General features: G+C 40.2%; 1 protein-coding gene across 1 annotated transcript in view; it reads left to right on the top strand.

The window, feature by feature from the left end:
• Positions 1-848: 848 nt before the first annotated feature.
• Sdhaf3 (succinate dehydrogenase complex assembly factor 3) overlaps positions 849-17911 on the top strand; it is a 44385-nt gene continuing 27322 nt past the window's right edge. Inside the window, exon 1 of the mRNA XM_055613029.1 lies at positions 849-1045. Coding sequence (XP_055469004.1) covers positions 872-1045 — 174 coding nt within the window. The 5' untranslated portion in view covers positions 849-871. The remainder of the gene's footprint in view (positions 1046-17911) is intronic.

Genomic DNA, 17911 nt, shown 5'->3' on the forward strand with positions numbered 1-17911 from the left:
CAGCATACATAATATATAAATCTTTTGAAAAATGTAATAGGAACAAAAAAATAAGAACAAGGAGCAATTGGCTCTGGGGAAAAAAAAAAGCTTCATTTTTTTTTTAAATCACCTCTGCACAAATTAGGACATGTGAACGACTAGATTCCTGATTTTCATCTCACATTGTTTAAAACAAAACAAAACAAAACAAACAAAACAAAACAAAACAAAACAAAACAAAACAAAAAACCCAGGATCGTGGCCTTGGAAAAACATACACTTAAAACACCTCCCAAGATTCTTCCACAGCCAACTTGAACTGAACTAACGAAATCTGCCAGGTAGGGCTCACTTGTGTTAGCTACTTGGACGAAGTTATGCTTGTACAATGCTCCAGGTACAGCATTGCAAAGGGCGTGGAAGGAGCGATGAACCCCACACCGTAACCTCCCTCTCACGAATACGCCCAGAAGCCTTTGCATTAAACAAGAAAGAAAAGGTTTTTGTAGGAGACAGATTTGGATGAAGTCTTTCTCAAATCCTTATGGAGGGGACGATGAGTTAGTTCTGGAAGTAACAACCCGCTCACGCCAAGACTTTGGAGTTACACAGCACCTTCCTAAGAAACTCAAGAAACAGCAGCGACTCCTCAAAAGCCACGCCTCTGGCAGGGAGGGCCGGGGGCGGGTGAAGAGAGTGCGGTGGGTGGTTCTGTCGGCACCAAAAATCTGGATTTCCGGAAGGACAGGATTCTCTGACGGACCAAACCGGATGAAGGTCGCGCGCCCTCTTCCGCCCGCTTCGTGGTTCACCTATAGGAGACTTCTCGGAGGGGCGGAGCTGCGCCGAGCTTCTGCGCAGGCGCGGCTGGCCGAGCACGCGCGGCGCAATGCCGGCGGGGCATGCTTCACGAGTCCGGTGTTTATATAAGCGCATCTTGCAGCTACACCGGGCTCTGCCCCTGGACCTCAAAGCCCTGGGCGACCAGTACGTGAAGGACGAATTTAGGAGACATAAGACTGTTGGTTCTGGCGAGGCCCAGCGTTTCTTGAAGGAATGGGAGGCAAGTGATGCCCCTCCCGGCCCGCGACCTTTGGGGTTCCTCAGTGGTCTTCCTTCCTAGCCGCTCCCCGTTGTCCATGCACGACCACGCAGGGCGTCTGAATTAAAACAGCCTAAAGCTGGGCAAACAGCACTTCACCAGATTCGTTCGTGAGCCCTTTCCGCTTACAGGCAAGCGCTCTGCTCGAGTACACTGAGTTTGCTCGGTGCTCAGATCAACTTTCAGAGAGTCTGAGGGTACCGGGTGGGCTGTCTCCGAATTTGCTGCACCACCAACTTGTTAAGTGCTCCGAAAGTTAGCCCGTTTTTGTCCTTTTCGTTGCACTTGTACGTGACAGCCCGTGTAATGAACATTACGTCGTTACTAACCTGCCAGGTTTGTTTCGATCATTTGTTAATTTTTAATTGCAGGGCCTTAATAAGTTTTCCACTTGACAGATAAATTAGATAACACCAAAAGACTTAAAAACTACACTTGGGAAAGTGGAAAATGCTAGTGGAAGTTAAGCCAGGTGAAAGCTGTTTTCTTTAGGCTCTTTAAGTCCTGGTTACTTTTAAACACAGGCTGCGCTGTTGGATAAATCTTAAGCAATTGCATGCATTTGGATTTAGGTTTGTTTTTTTTTTTTTTTACTTTTCACTTTTCTTTCTTATCATTTATTTTAATTACATATTAATTTGTGTGTTGGGGCATGTGGGCGGGGTCAGAGGATAACCCAAGGGTTTCTCTCCTTCCACCACAGGGGACCTGGGGATCAAAACTTAGGTGTGTGGCTTGGCGGCAGACGCCTTTTTCACTGAGCCATTTCTGTGGCCTGAATATTGTATTATTATTATTATTATTATTACTATTATTATTATTATTGTTATTATTATTAAGAATGAAGAAAAAAAAGATGAGCATTGCATGTTGCTGAGAGGAGAGTCATGTATCCCCAGGGCCAAAGGCAAGAGAGTTGAAAGTTTAAGGCTAGCTTATCCACTTTAGCAAGACCTCATTTCAGAATAAAACACAGAAGGCTGGACATGGCAGTTATGTAGTTCAGTGATGGACCACCTGTCCTGCCTGCGTTAAGTCCTGAGTTCAAGCTGCAATTACACACACACACCCTGACGCTCTCTTCTTGCCTAGCCACATGCTGTATGATCATTCCCTCTTACATACACTCAAAAGACTTCCATCAGTGCCATGGTCTTGGAATTCCAAACTGTGAGTTAAGTAAATGTCTTTATATACTACACAGGGTCTGTATATTTTCCCTTTGAAATTACTAAATATTTTGGGACAGGAACGCCGAGGCTACACAAGTGTCCTGTTTCTTCTTAAACTTGGCCTAATTCAGCACTCATGGTTATATGCTAGGATTGTGTACCAGGGCTAATTTTCTGCTTCCCACATTCCTTCTGAATGTATTAGTTGAAATGTTTTTGTAGGGAAAGAAATGGCTCATCTTCACTGGTCTGGCAGTTTTACATACTTTTTGGAATGAAGGAAAAGTGTTCTGTGGGATCCAGGGCCCTGTAGTTGATGAATCAACAGAAATTTCAACAGTGTTTTACTTATCAAGAGTTTGTGTAACCTTTGTAACTTACCTGAGGTTTTATTTTTCATTTGTGACTTTTAAGTGGATCATCAGTTAAAAATAAATGACCAAGTTGCCTGTCATGTATATTTAAAGTTTCTTTAACTTAGAGTTGATGGCATTTTACTATTTTTTAAAATAATTTTACACTCCACATAATTTGAAGTTTGTTGCTTTTGAATATCTCACATTAGTTTGTAGCTTGTGGGAGAAAAGGAATGAATTACTGATCTGTACTACATGGTTGTACATGTGTGGAAGAGCTCTATCAAGTGTCAGTGGGCTGCTTGGGCACCTCTCAGTTCTTTCCGCGTGTTTCTCATGGCAGCCTCTGTGTGTGGTGGTTTATGGAACAGCAGTGGTTTATAGGATAGTGATGTCATATAAGTTATATCTTTTAAGATGTTTTAGGGATATCATGGAACTTAACTGCCATCTAAAAGGAATTAAAGGGAAGGTGTGAAACAATAGAATGTATATTATTGTTTTACTAGTTGAGGCTGGATCTCTTTTTGAAGAAAAGAGGTTTGCTGTGCCCTGCACAGCTTTGAAGTTGGTCTGACTTGGGTGACAGGGAGTGAAGAAGTGACAGACACATTGAGAGAATGGGGATTGCGTGGATGGTGTGTTTGGATGGAGATGCAGCTGTAGCAGTCTAGGAACTGTATATTTACAGTGTGCAGCTCCCCGGGGAGGTGGGGAAGCCAATCTCTGTAGGAGAGTAGCCTCAGGCTGAAGTCGGCAGGAGGAGGAAGCTGTGAGGAAGGTCTTGAGGCTTTGGAGTCCTTGACATGGTCAGGCCCATGTCAAAAGTGCACACCCACTCAGGACTCAACCCTCTCTCCACTGAGCTTTATTTAGGTTGTGGTTCTAAAGGCTCCAGGGCATGGTGCTGGCATTACCATGGCCCCGGAAGGACTTTAAGGTGTAAGGAATCCCAATAGTGGAAGTACTCTGATTGAGTTCAAGGGGGTGGGTGGCGTGGGGTTAGGGTGGAGTGTGAAGAGCATATCTTGAGAAAGTAACTGATAAAAAAGGGGGGGGGAGGGTTAGCGTAGGAAAATGAAGCTCTCTTTTAACACCCAATATAAACCTCTAATATATTGCTCATCTGAAGCAGCCATAAACTACTTTATAAAAATTGTTAAGTAAAATAGGTTAAATTAACATTCATATATAGTTCATTTTAAACATTTATTTATTATTTATTATAATTTATTCACTTTGTGTCCTGGCTGTGTCCCCTCCCTGTCTCCTCCCAAACCCACTCTCCCTCCTTCTTTTCCCCCTATGAGACCCGATAGGCTAGGGTCAGATAGAAGGGGAGGAGGACCTTCCCATAGATAGTTCTTTATGTTAAAATTCAGTACAAAAATTTGAGATTTCTGAGATTAAATATGCACATACTTGTCTTTTGTTTCAGAGTTATGACTAGTATATTATGCTAGTGATATCATTATTTTATGTTAAATCTTTAGAGTTGTATTTGAATCACTAAAACAAATGGATTGCAACTCAATTTTTAATAACTACTATAAAATCAATGTATGCAATTCTGATCAAATCATCACTTTCAAGGCACTTTTATTTTTTTGGAATTGTTTTGGCCTGGGGCGCTCTCCAGGCCCAGGTGTAGTGGGGAGTGAGCAACAGGTGGAGTAATGGGAGGGAAAAAAGCGAGCAAATAGGCGGGGAGGGGGTGGTGGTGGAAGAGAAGCCAAGCAGTGTGTGCGCTATGCAGAGAGGTGGAAGGGTGGGTGCAAAGGCATTTGCTGTTCTGGCTCCCTGGGAAATGGTGACTTACACTGTCCATCAATAGAGCCAGGAAGAAACGCAAGTGCCAGTGGGGCTGTGTCGTGTCTTCTTCCTTTGAGACAACCGGCCACTGGGTGAGTAGCTGTGATTTCCCGAGCTGCATCGTAGCCCAGGAAGAAGCGCAGGTCCTGCGTAGTGGAGACCCGGACTGACTCAACATGGCCTGCTGGGTTTACCTCTCATCACTGGCCTGTTTGCTAACCTCTCTAATTGGTTTTGGCGGCAGTTCAACCAGGAGACTGGACTATTCTATGTTGAATTACACTTTCTCTGTGCTGTGTTTAGCTTTGGCCAGAGATTCGTTTCCTTTGCAAGTCTCGGGCCTAGACGAACGTTTAACCATCGTGCCTTTCAAAAGAAGATGCGGTCACTGGTGCAGCGTGTGCAGGCACTGTTACATTTAGCAAGTGATGGAGAGCTGGGAGAGAAAGAGAAGTGGAATGGCTTGTGCACTATGAAGAGAGGTGGAATTGGAGACTCGAGAGTGATGAGGAATAGCCTGTGCTGCACCTCAGGCCATGGTGACGTCCTGGCTCGTGCTGTGCCCGAGGGCCATGTCTGGGTCTGTAGCCCTGCAGCAGTGTGGGTGGGTGTCCATGTCTATGACCCGTGTTACCATGGCCTGGTCTGGGCTGCCACCTGGGGCAATATATTCCCAAGATCTGAGCAAAGCTGGCCCCTTCTCTTGCCTAGGCAGGGTGGGAGAGCTGGCCCCATCCCTCACCAGCTACAGCACTTTGGAGAGTGCCCCACACCTTGCCTGGACAGTACAGTAGGGCTGACCCTGCTGGTGTGGGTGCACATGAGCTGTCCCGAGGGATGGAGAATTGGCCCCACCCCTTCTAAGGGTAGTGAGGGAGAGCTGGACCTGATGGCATGTGAGCAGGAGAACTGGTCCTGTTCACCTTGTTTGCTGCCAAAGACAGGAATGCTGCCCTACCCCTGGGCAAAGTGGGAGACCTGGCCCTGCTCATGTGGGTGCGGGAGAGCTGGTGGACAGACCAACTCAGCTACCACCCAGGCTCAGGTTCCTGTGAGTTGGCCCATCAGTATATCTACCTCATCTATAAACTGCTGGAGCATGTAAAGGGACCAGTCCTACAGATCCAAAGCTGCAGGATCTCCATGACACAGAGCAACAACAGGATATCTGAGAGGAGTCCTGGGGAGGGTTCAGTATTGGTAGTGTAGCAGAAGCCAGAGGCTTAAAACAGACTGTTGACTCATTGCAATGAATATTTGCAGGTAAAGATGTGTGGACAAGAAGGTATATGACTCACTGTGACACAGTGCGGCTTCTGGGGTGGGTTGTTGTTGTTTGTTTTGTTTTGTTTTTTCTTTAGCAGGGAAGTTGCAAAGGTGGAAAGCAGAAATGGAAGAACAGAGAGATGAGTGGGATTGGGATGCATGATGTGAAATTCACAAAGAACCAATTTTAAAAAAAAGATAAAAATTGTTTTACTTAATACATTGTGGTGGTTTGAATAGGAATGGTTCCCATAGATTCGTGTGTTTGAGTGCTTGATCATAGTGAGTGGCACTATTAGGAGGTGTGGCCTTGTGGAGGAAGTGTGTCACTGTGGAGGTGGGGTTTGAGGTCTTCTGTGCTCAGCCTGCACCCTGTGTGGCACAGTCTCCTTCTGCTGCTTGCAGATTAAGATGCAGATCTCTCAGCTCCTTCTCCAGCACCATGTCTGTCCACATACTGCCATGTTTCCCGCCATGATGATCATGGACTAAATCTCTGAAACTGTGAGCCAGCCCCGGTTACACGTTTTTCTTTATAAATGTTGCCATGGTCATGGTGTCTCTTCACAGTCATAAAACCCAAACAAAGAAATATATTTAGCTTAAAAAAAAATCCCTGGGCATACTTTTTAAAACCCAGTGTAGGAAAACTTATGATAATAAACAATATATGAGGGCTGGAGAGATAGTCCAGTGGTTAAGACCACTTGCTGCTCTTGTAGAGGATCCACACTTATTTCCCAGCATTCACATGGTGGCTCACAATCATCTGTGACTCTTCTGGTCTCCATGGTTACTGGACACACATGAACACAGACATACATGCAGAAAACATATACAGAAAAAAAATTCTTTATTTTCTGTTCTTTAATTCTTCTCTTCTTTGGGGACATTGTGTTATTTTGTCTGTTCAGTGTCTTGTAAATTTTAGTAATCTAGTTTTTTGTTTGTTTTTTTCCTTCTCAAGACAGGATTTCTTTGTGTAGCCTTGACTATCCTTGGCTTTGTAGACCAGGCTGGTCTTGAACTCTCATCCATCTACCTGCCTCTCCCTTCCTGATTGTTGGGAAATGAGAGTGGAATTTACTGGTATATAAATGTAAAACTGTCTTATTGCCAGTGCATATTTATTTTCTGTGAAAATTTTTGTAAACTTTCTTTAGACCTCTGTTGTCTCAGTAGAAAAACAATATATTTTGCCCTTGAAATTAGTGGCAAACCAGAAAGTGCTTTTTTTCTTATAGAATTGTACCAAGAGAGATGTTAATCTATTTAATCAAATGGCTTAATCTATCCTACACTTTTCCTAGGCAGTCTTGTCTTTTTTTTTCATACTGTCTGTTAATTTTGAGGGCATGTTTTATAGCAATAAATATGATAATAAAAACATATTGTAAGGGCAGTCCTTCTCACCTTTCATCTGACCCTAGCCTATCAGGTCTCATCAGGAGTGGCTGCATTGTCTTCCTCTGTGGCCTGGTAAGGTTGCTCCCTCTTTAGGGGGAGGTGATCAAAGAGCCAGCCCCTGTTCCCCCTACTAGTGAACCCACTTGAACACTGAGCTGCCTTGGGCTACATCTGTGCAGGGATTCTAGGTGGGATTGGGAGGCGATGAGGGAGGAGGCTACAGCTGGGATACAAAATGAATAAATTATAATTAATAAAAATAAATTAATTAAATATTTTAAAAAGAAAATAAAATTTAACATTAAATTTTGTGACTCTTGAACTTGAAAATTAAAAGGCAGATGGAACACAGTTGAAGTTAATATATGGTTGATTGTATTAGTAACAAAAGCTTATTTAACTTGGTAGAAAAAACTAACAGTTTAAATGTAAGAAGTGGGCAATGCAGTATCTAACAGACCATTTTTTTATTTACAAACAAAATTGTATTGCATGGATATAGTACAAATAAGAAATTGAAAGCAGTACAGCTGTCCATCAGGAGAAGAGAATTCCAACAAAGCTGTAGGTAGGGTGGATTAGAAGGCAGCTATTAAAAAAGGCTTTAGAAGAATGAATGACATGGAACTGTTCATGGTGTAATTAGATGTAAACCATGTTCATCTCTGGTTGATAGGATGAAGGATGCTTTTAATTTTTTCTTTGAACTTTAGATTTTTTTTTCATGTTATCTTCCAAATCACATTTCTTTGGTAATCATGAGAAAGTATTATTTAAGCTTAAAGGTGTGGTAGCATATGACCAGCACTCAGGAAGCAGATGCAGGTGGATCTCTGTGAGTTCTAGGCCAGAGCTAGTTCCAGGACAGCTAAGGTTACACAGAGAAGCCAAATAAACAAAAAAGGTGTTATTTAATCAAATAGATTGAATAATTTTGTAACCAGTTTTGTTTCTTTAAAGCCTTGAAACTGACTTATTCAAATAACAGCACTTTATAAAGATATTTCTTGCCTTTGTACACTTATGTTGTAAGCTAATCTTAGAGTTTTTGTTTTGCATGAACATTGATGCCAGCTATATAGTTTTATGATTTGTTGCTGAATTTTAGAAATGAAAAGGAATTCTGAATATTTATAGCCTCAAATTAAACTGTTTTGTTCTTCACCTTATCATAAAAGTATAGAGATAATTCTAAGAGTTCAATAACTTAGTTTGGCAAAAAAAAAGTTGCTACTAATAATTGCATTTAGGTTTTTTTACTTTTAAAAATATTTTGTAGGATAACAGTGAGGTGGCATGGGGGTTTGTCAATTAATATTTGTTTTGTCTTGTGAAAATGTGTTAACGTTCTCCATTTGTGACTTGGAAACTGGTAGTAGCTGTAGGGAAGAGACTCGAGGCCGTCCCGTCCGTCGTATGTCACCCCTACGATCTGGTTACAAGGCCTAGTAATGATACTGTATTCTGGACTTTACCAGGATACCCAAAGATGTCAGCTTAACAAAGATGCTTATATAGTAATGAAATGTAAACCAAATGGCTAATTTGGCTGTTTCTGCTGGGGACTAGGGAAGAGTGTGTCCTTTTCTGTAAATCAGAGTATTTGTCTTCACTTCTGGGGAACCCTTTCTCAGTTGTATCTGAAAACAGTACTATTTTAGATTTTCTAAAGACTAATAAGGAGTGTAGAGTGAAGGTTACAAAGAATCCCATTGGGATCAGGCGTGGTACCTGTTACCTGGAATCAAATACATTAATATGTTTGCTGGAGGAGAAAATTGACCATTTACATTAAGTGTAGTGAATGAAGACTTGATGTTCAATTATGTCAGAATTTAGTGCTATATCTAAAAGCATTTTTGTTTTTCAGGGTTTCTTTGACGTTAACCTTGTAAAGGAGGGGTTGTGGGTCACTGTTAAGCTTCCTGGGAGACTGGATTAGTGTCTACACAGTTGCCTAGTGAACAAGAAATTAAGGAGAAGTGGAGTGGGCAGGAGGATGTTTCCTCAGGTCTCACTGCACCTGCAGCAGCTAACGGTCCTGAAGCTTCCTTGTGCTTTTTCCTTAGGCAGTTCTGGACTTAAATTGATGCTTTCTCTCAATCCGGACTTTTAACGTTACCCACTTTTGCTTGACATTATTACTATATTTGTTAATAGATTAAGCTGATTAACTCAGCCTTCTGGGCCTGAGAGGTATCAGCTTATTCTCCTTGTGTGCAGATTTAATTAGTTTAATTCCCAAGAAGGGATCGTATTTCCCTTGTTTACAGGTTTTTGCTCTTCTTTACTCCTAAATCACTGTAATTGAGGCATGTCTAAAGGAAAAGGTGTTTTTTTTTTTCTGTGTGTGTGTGTGTGTGTGTTTGTTTTAGTTCTAAACACTGAAGTGTTTATGCTTTACTTGAATTAGTTTTTAAAATACCAGATGCTTTAGGACTTTGGTGTAGTGACATTTCACTGTGCTGCCAGGAACAGGTTTATATATTGCTTAAAAACTATCCCACATAATATAAAAAAATGCATATAGTTTGTATACTGCTTTTGCGTACAAAACTCGGAATGGTGCTAGATGGCGTAGCAAACACGTTTCTAAAAGCAGCCACAGTGGTCACACGAGAGACATAGATAGTTGTCTAGCTTCAGCCAGCATAGTTTGAACTGAATTCTCTAAAAGACATCTTGTTCAGTGACTCACTTACAGCCGCCTGGAGAGTTTGTGTTTGTCACCTGTTCACTGGGTAAGCTGCAAATACACACATGCCATTGGTAACGCCAGAACGTACAGGCTCTAACAGTGGTTAACAGCAGTTTAGCTGCGGATACACATACGCAGTCGGTGACTTCAAAACACTGGCAGGCAGTAACGAGAGTAAACACTCCTTTAGCAGAGGGTACATATACTGCGTTGGTAACTCTAGAACTTGCAGGCGGTAACAGTGGTTAACGCTTTTAAAGGAGAATTGTCCTGGCCTTTCAGCGCCCTTAGAAAGGTGCACAAAGCCAGGAGAATGTCTTACTATAAAACGTTTGGATAGATGTGCACCTTTGAGTGTAGTTCAGGTGCTCGTAACAGCTGGTATATTTTATGCAAATTGCTGCTTTCTAGAGCTCTGCTAGACACTGCAGTGTGATCGGACTTTGGTTACGTGGTTACGGTGAGCAGAGACCTTATCAATAAGTTTACTCTGTAGATTTACACAGAAACAGGTAATTCAGTTTTCTTTACAGCTGCTTTCCCAGACCTTCCTTCTTGTCATTTTTCTTTGTCACCATGGTTTTCAGGCTACTGTACCCATCCCTTTTGCCGAATCCTTGTCATCATCATCATCACATCATCTATGCTTGCAGTGGCTTTGTCCTTGTCATACTTTCTTTCAACTCCACCTCATTATTGTAAGGCTGCTCTTTGTTACAGTTGCTAGCTTTTTAGTCTGCACTGGAGATGCCAGGGATTGCGGGTTTGTTTTTAGGATGTAATTCTGAAGAAAACAGGAGCATGCCAACAGTGGTGCTGTGGAGTCCTCAGGATCCTTCTTGTGCCTCTTTAGCTGGTGGGCCCAAAATGGTTCATTTCTAGATCACCAGATCTGGATTGTTGTCTAGGCATAGCCTTCTACCTCTGAAGAGTTTTTCTTAGAAACAGAAGTAAATGTGGATCTCTGGGTTTCCTTTTTCTCTATTTCCTGCTTGTGTGGGGTTACCTTTTCCCACTGACTCCACCCTTTGGGACTCCTTGACTCTGTTTTGAAGGTTGAATTTTGTGGGTTGTTGGCTGCTAGGATGGTCCTGTTAGTGTGGATCCAACCATTCAAAATATACACGTCTCTGACATTTTCCACCATTGTATTTAACCCATTAGTTTCTACTGCTACCTTTGTCACCGTATCAGGTCAAAGACCAGCACAAGGAGGTTTTGAAGCTAGATATTCATGTAAATAACTTATACTGGCGTATGTTTCTGAAAAATGGTTATAAATTGAAATGAGAAATCAACCCAAGGTTCCTTTCTTTGTGTAAAAGTCATTTGCACATACCAGATTTGTTTTGAAGAGGAGAGGGTATATTTTCAAATGTTGATGCCTAGAAAAAAGAAAATTTAATGTCTAATTGATGCAAAGAACAAGTTAAAATTTGGCACTTGATAAGAGAGAGACACCACATTATTTCAGCTCCTTCTCCTTTTACCTGAATGCTGTGAAAATATGTGCACCAGCCTGGGTTAAAGGAGGACGAAGACTGTTTATTATGACTACATTCGTTTATTTTTAAGTTGTTCATATTGTAGTAGCAGTGGTGAGGGTGAAATTGTGCAGAGTGAGTGTTGATTAGGGATTTTATGTTTTGTCTTTTTTTCCATTGTGTCTTTCTGGCTTCTTTATAAAAAAATCAGGAGTTCATAAGTGTGTGAATTTATGTCTGGGTCTTCAGTTTGGTTCCATTGATCAACTTGTCTGTTTTTATCCCAATAACGTGGTTTTTATTATTACAGTTTAAAATCAGGAATGGTGATATATCCAGTAGTTCTTTTATTGTACAGGACTGTTTTAGTTTTCCTTTTCCCCCACCTGTGAAGTTGATGGTTGCTCTTTCAAGGTCAGTAAAGAATTGTGGAATTGTGTTGGAGTTTTGATGGGAATTGGATTGAATTTGTAGATTGCTTTTGGTAAGGTTTTTACTATGTTAATCCTACTGATCCATGAACACTGGCCATTTTTCTGTCATCTGATCTTTTTTTTTTTTTTTTTTTTTTTTAATGTTGAACCATCCCTGTGTCTCTGAGCTGAAGCCCACTTGATCATGGTGAGTGATGTTTTTGTTGTGATCTTGGATTCAGTTTGCGAATATTTTATTGAGAAAATGTACGTCAACATTCATGAGTGAAATGGATCTGAAATTCTCTTTGTTGAGTCTTTGTGTAGTTAGGTAGCAAGGTGATTGTGGCTACATAAAATGAATTTGATAATGCTCTTTCTGTTTCTATTTCATGGGATAATTTGAGGAGTATTGTCTTTTCTGCCTTTTAGTTTGGTTAGGGGTTTGTTGTATCTTGTTGATTTTCTCAAAAGAACCAAATCTTGTTTTTTTTTTTTTTTTTTTTTTTTTTTTTGTGTGTGTGTGTGTGTGTGTGTGTATTGCTCTCTTTGTTTTTAATTTATTGATTTCAGCCCTGAGTTTGATTATCTTGGGTGTGTTTGTTTCTTTGTGTTCTAGGGCTTTTAGGTGTGCTTTTAAATTGCTAGTAATGAGATCTCACAGACTTCTTTATGAAGGCACTTAATGCAGTGACCTTTCCTCTTAGTACTGACTGATTTCATTGTGTCCCATAAGTTTGTGTATGTTGTACATTCATTTTTATTTAATTTTAGAAAGTCTTTAATTTATTTCTTCCTTGACCTAGCAGTCATTGAGTAGAATGTTGTTCAGTTTCCATGAGTGTGTAGGCTTTCTGTTGTTTCTGTTGTTGTTGAAGTCCACCTTTAATCTACGGTGTTCTGATAAGATATAGGGGGTTATTTTTTAAAACTTTATTCACTTTGTATCTCAGCTGTAGACCCCTCCCTCATGCTCTCCCTATCCCACCCTCCCTCCTTCATCTCCTCCCATACCCCTCCCCAAGTCCACTGATAGGAGAGGTCCTCCTTCCCAAAGCTCTGATCTTAGCCTATCAGGTTTCATCAGGACTGGCTGCACTGTCTTCCTCTGTGGCCTAGCAAGGCTGCACCCTTCTCAGGGTGAGGTGATTAAAGAGCCAGCCACTGAGTTCATGTCAGAGACAATCCCTGTTCCCATTACTAGGGAACCCACTTGGAGACTGAGCTGCCATGGGCTACATATTCTAATTTTCTTGTGTCTGTTGAGACTTGGTTTTTGACTGACTATATGTTCAGTTTGGGAGAAGGTTGTGTGTAATGAGAAGAAGGTATATCTTTTTGTGTTAGGGTGAAATGTTCTGTAGCTATCTGGTTGGTTCAGTTGAGTTATAACATCTGTAAGTTCCATTTTTTTCTGTTTTTTTTTTTTTTTTTTTAATCTGGATGACCTGCCCATTGGTGAAGGTGGGGTTATTGAAGTCTTCTACTGTTAATGCATGAGGTTTGATGTGTGATTTAAGCTTTAATACTGTTTCTTTTACAATTGTGTGTGCCCTTGCATTTGAGACATATTCAGAATTGAGATGTCAGCTTGGATTTTTTTTTTCTTTGATGAGTATGAAGTGCCCTTTCCCATCTCTTTTGATTAATTTTGATTACAAGTCTATTTTGTTTGAATGGCTGCTTTAGCTTGTCCTTGCTTCCATTTGCTTGGAAAATCTTCTAGCCCCTTACTGTGAGGTAATGTCTATCTTTGATGTCGTGGTGTGTTTCTTATATGAAGCAGAATGATGGATTCTGTTTTAGCCTCCATTCTATGCTAACGTCTGTCTTTTTACGGGGAAATTGAGTCTAATTATGTTGAGAGCTATTAATAACCAGTTGTTTATTTCTGTTATTTTGAAGTTGCTGTTGGTGGTGGTAATCTGTGCATGTGTGCTCACATGCACGCACACACATGCCCTTCTTTTGGATTTGTTGGTATGAAATTATTTCCTATGGTTTTTTTGTTTTTTTTTTTTTTTTTTTTTTTTGAGGGGAGGCGGTGTAGTTAACCTCATTGGGTTGGAGTTTTCCTAGTATCTTCTGTAGGGCTGGATTTGCGAATAGATATTGTTCAAATTTGGTTATGTCGTGTAATATCTTTTTTTCCCATCAACGGTGATTGAAAGCTTTACTGGGTATGGACTGACATCTATGGTCTCTTAGAGTCTGCAAGGCATCTGACCAAGCCCTTCTGCCTTTTAGAGTCTGTTGAGAAGTCAGATGTAATTCTGCCTTTATATGTTACTTGGTTTTTCCCCTTTGCAGCTTTTACTATTCTTTCTTTGTTCTATGCATTTAGTGTTTTGATTATGATGTGACGGGAGGACTGTCTTTTCTGGTTCAGTCTATTTCAGCCCATGTTTATGGGCATCTCTTTCTTTAGGTTGGGGCCATTTTCTTCTATGATTTTGTTGAAAATATTTTTTTGGGGGCCTTGAAGCTGAGAATATTCTTCTACTATTCATATTATTCTTAGCCTAGGCCTTTTCATAGTGTCCCAGATTTCTTGGATGTTTTGTGTCAGGAACTTTTTAGATTAACATTTTCTTTTACTGATGTACCAATTTCTTCTGTTGCATCCTCTGTGCCTGAGATTCTCCCGTACCTTGTACTCTGTTGGTAATGCTGCCTCTGTAGTTCCGTGTGCTTACCTAGGTTTTCCATTTCCACAGTTTCCTCAGTTTGTATTGTATTACTTCTGTTTCCACTTTCAGGAGTTGAATGTCTTTATTCATTTCCTTCATCCCTGTGATTGTATTTTTCTGTATTTCTTTAAGGGATTTATTCATTTCTTCTTTGAAGGCCTCTTTCATCTTCATAAGATTGATTTTCAGGTCATTTTCTTGTGATTCAGCTGTGTTGGATTATCCAGGGCTTGCTGTGGCAGGATAGCTGGGCTCTGGCGGTGCCATATTGCCCTGGAAATATATATATGCCTGTTTATATCTATGTATTGATGCATATAAGTGTACACATACACATAAGGCAAAAGATTCACACACATAAAATAAAGTAAACCGACCTGGTTAGAGACCTGCCGCCAGAGACCTGAGGTTTCTAATTATTCAGGAGCAGTTTGAGTAGCATAATCTTGTTTCTTGGTTTGTTTAATGTAGTATTTCAAGTGCCTGATGTAGGGAGAAATAAGAATATTTAAAAAGTAAACGGACAAAACCTGAAACCGAGTGTTGGCCGTGTAGTTTCCTTATGGTACAATCGACACCATTTTCTTCAGGAAGAAGAGATGGAACCTGCACACAGGTTTACATGGAATTGACTATTTGCTTTAAGGTTGTTTACAATTAGATTTACCTATTTGAACCTGGGGATAAACTAAACAGTTTCAGGCGTATAAAGTAGTTTTAAAATTATGTGTAATTTCACAACCTTCCACATGGTGGCAGAAAATCCTTATGTATAGAAAGACATACAGCCAGAAGTCAGAAAACTTTCAGTTTTAATCTGAATTTCTCTGCCCTATTACAAGTACCAGTATCCATGAATTATTCAAGTTTGGTGTGCTGTTGCCATTTTCTATGTCTTTTGTGCATTTACTGACTTTAAAATGAAGTTGTTCTTTCTATGTCTATGTAGTTTTATTCCATTTTGAAGGGTTCTTAGGGTATCTCTGAATAGCATTTTATGTAATTGTTTTGGTAAATTATTTTTCTTAGCTTAGGAGAAATTGAGAAGAGTTGCTTGCTCTCTCTAGACAAATGTGCAAAAACTAATGTGTGAAATGATTTTATTTTAAAATTAATAACTGAATCAATGTGATCTTTTATGTTGTTACTTAGGATTTTGCATAGCCATTTTATGGTTTCATTACTACTTTTTTTTTTTTTTTTTTGCCTTCTTTCTCTTGCACTGTTGTCAGTCTTTATATTTTCACAGTCTGAAGAAACTGATCCATTCCATATATTTTTCTAAATATCCCCGTTATGTGTCAGGTACCGTCGCAGACTCAGATGACTGCAGGTAGTAATAAACAGAGAACACCACCAAGAAAGGGCCGTCAGAATTCCTCCATGGATCAGGGCACTTGATCCATCCAAACAGACTGTGTTTGATCTTAAATCCACCAGAGGGCAGGAGAGGGCCAGCTCCTGAGAGCTGTCCATTGACCTCCACATACCCAACACAGACAGACAGACAAACACACACAATAATAAGTAATTAACTAAACGAAAACAAGAATAGCAAAACCCCAACAAAATAGGGGTTTTGTTTTAGATTTATTTTTGTGTGTGTTGTGGTATGTGTGTGTGTGTGTGTCTGTGTGTGTGTCTGTGTGTCTGCCAGGTACAGTGGGAGGCCAGGAGAAGGTGTCGTATGACCTGAAGCTGGAGTTCAGGGAGTTGTAAGCTGCCCCACATGGTGCTGGAAACTGAAGTCCAGTACTCTGGGAGAGCAGCAAGAGCCATCAATCCCTGGAATATCTTTTCTGTCCTGAGTCTCTGTTTTCTGGTGTTTCTGGTCATGTAGGGTACATACCTACCATATAGAAAATGTATTTGAAGGTATAAAATGTCATGTTTCTGGAACAATATACATTTCCCATGAAAAAATTGAGAGTGTACAGCTCTTACATGGGCATAGCAGACTGTAGGAGTGTGGAGTTAAGAATGACACAGTGACCTAAACTGTTTAAACTAGAGATTTCAAAATGTTCAAACTAGGAAATTTCTGATAAAAGTCAAACTATTCTTTTCTTTCTGTGTTTGAATACTAGATGGCAATAACCTACATTATAGAAAGAAAAAAATAAGACATTGGTTATGTTAGTAGTATTTTGGCATTTTTCAGTATGCTCCATGTTTTTCTTTTTCTGACAGAATTTTTATTCTTTTAGAATCTTATACAATGTATTTTGAGCTTCAGCCACTGACTTAGCCAGTATTCTATTGCTGTAAAGAAACATTGTGGCCAAGGCAATGCTTATGCAAGAAAGCATTCAGTGGGGGCTGGCTTACAGCTCCAGAAGTTTTAGTCCATTATCAACATAGTGGGAACATGGTGGCATCCAGCCAGGCATGGTGCTGGAGAAGGAGCTGAGAATTCGCAGGCAGAGACTCTGAAACTTCAAAGCCCAGCCCCTGTGACACACTTATCCCAACAAGGCCACATCTCCTAATCCTTTCATTGTCCCTGGTGATCAAGCACGCACATCTCTGAGCCTATGGAGGCCCTTCTCACTCAAACCATGATACCCCCGAACTACCTTCATAACTGTCCCCTCCACGCTCCACACGAAAGCATCATCTACCTACATGTTAGAGCAACTTATCAGTTGACAATTGGGCTTCATTGTTAGAAGTGTAATATGATTATTTAGAATGATTGTTGCTTAAAGGAAATTTTCAAGCTATGAAAACATATCTGGGTATTTTATGGAAAAAAAATTATGATTACATGATCATTGCCAGAGAACATAAAATAACCGTACTTAGGCCATAGCGCTGTACTTTTAGCTGTTCATGTCTCTAAAGCTGTTTATTTCCCCTAAGGAATATACATTTTGCATTATACATGTTTAAAAATTTTTTTTAATTGCCTATAGTCTTTGTTGAAGGTACTTTTTTTTGATTAAAAGAAAATTGGGCTCCATGTGGGTGCTGAGACAGGCACAGAATCTCAGGGCAAATTCTGCTCAATAGAAGATGTTTTTATATTAGGTTTTCTGGTGTGTTTAAGTGTATTAAACATTTAAACCTAAATGTTTTTACAGGTGCTGTAAAACATTGAGACAAATGAGACAAAAAGATGAGATTTCTTTGGAAGTTTTATGATATAATGTGTTTAATCAGTTGTCCCTACGTAGAATTATTATGAATGCTTTGCCAGAGTCGGATGCTCCAAATCTGCCTTCTCAGTTTTCTTCTACTTTGGCATGAGTGTGAGCTTATCCCATTTTAAGCAGGAGCTGCCCGCCCCACTAATGTCACTCCCAGAGGCTGGGTGCTCAGTTGAGGTTTTCAAGACGAAGCCTCATAGATTATGCTTTCATGACTGATTGTGCCTAGGTATTGACTTTGAATCTCCAGTTTCCAAGTTTTCTCTTAAACACTGACATCACCAGCCTTTGTTTATTTGTTCAATACTTTAAATAATGGTGACTGATTTAAACCAAATGCAACTAAAATTTAGAGTACTGGATTTAAAAATAACAAACAC

Source organism: Psammomys obesus, unplaced genomic scaffold (assembly GCF_907164565.1).
Source record: "Psammomys obesus unplaced genomic scaffold, mPsaObe1.curated_primary_1811, whole genome shotgun sequence".
NCBI lineage: Eukaryota > Metazoa > Chordata > Mammalia > Rodentia > Muridae > Psammomys > Psammomys obesus.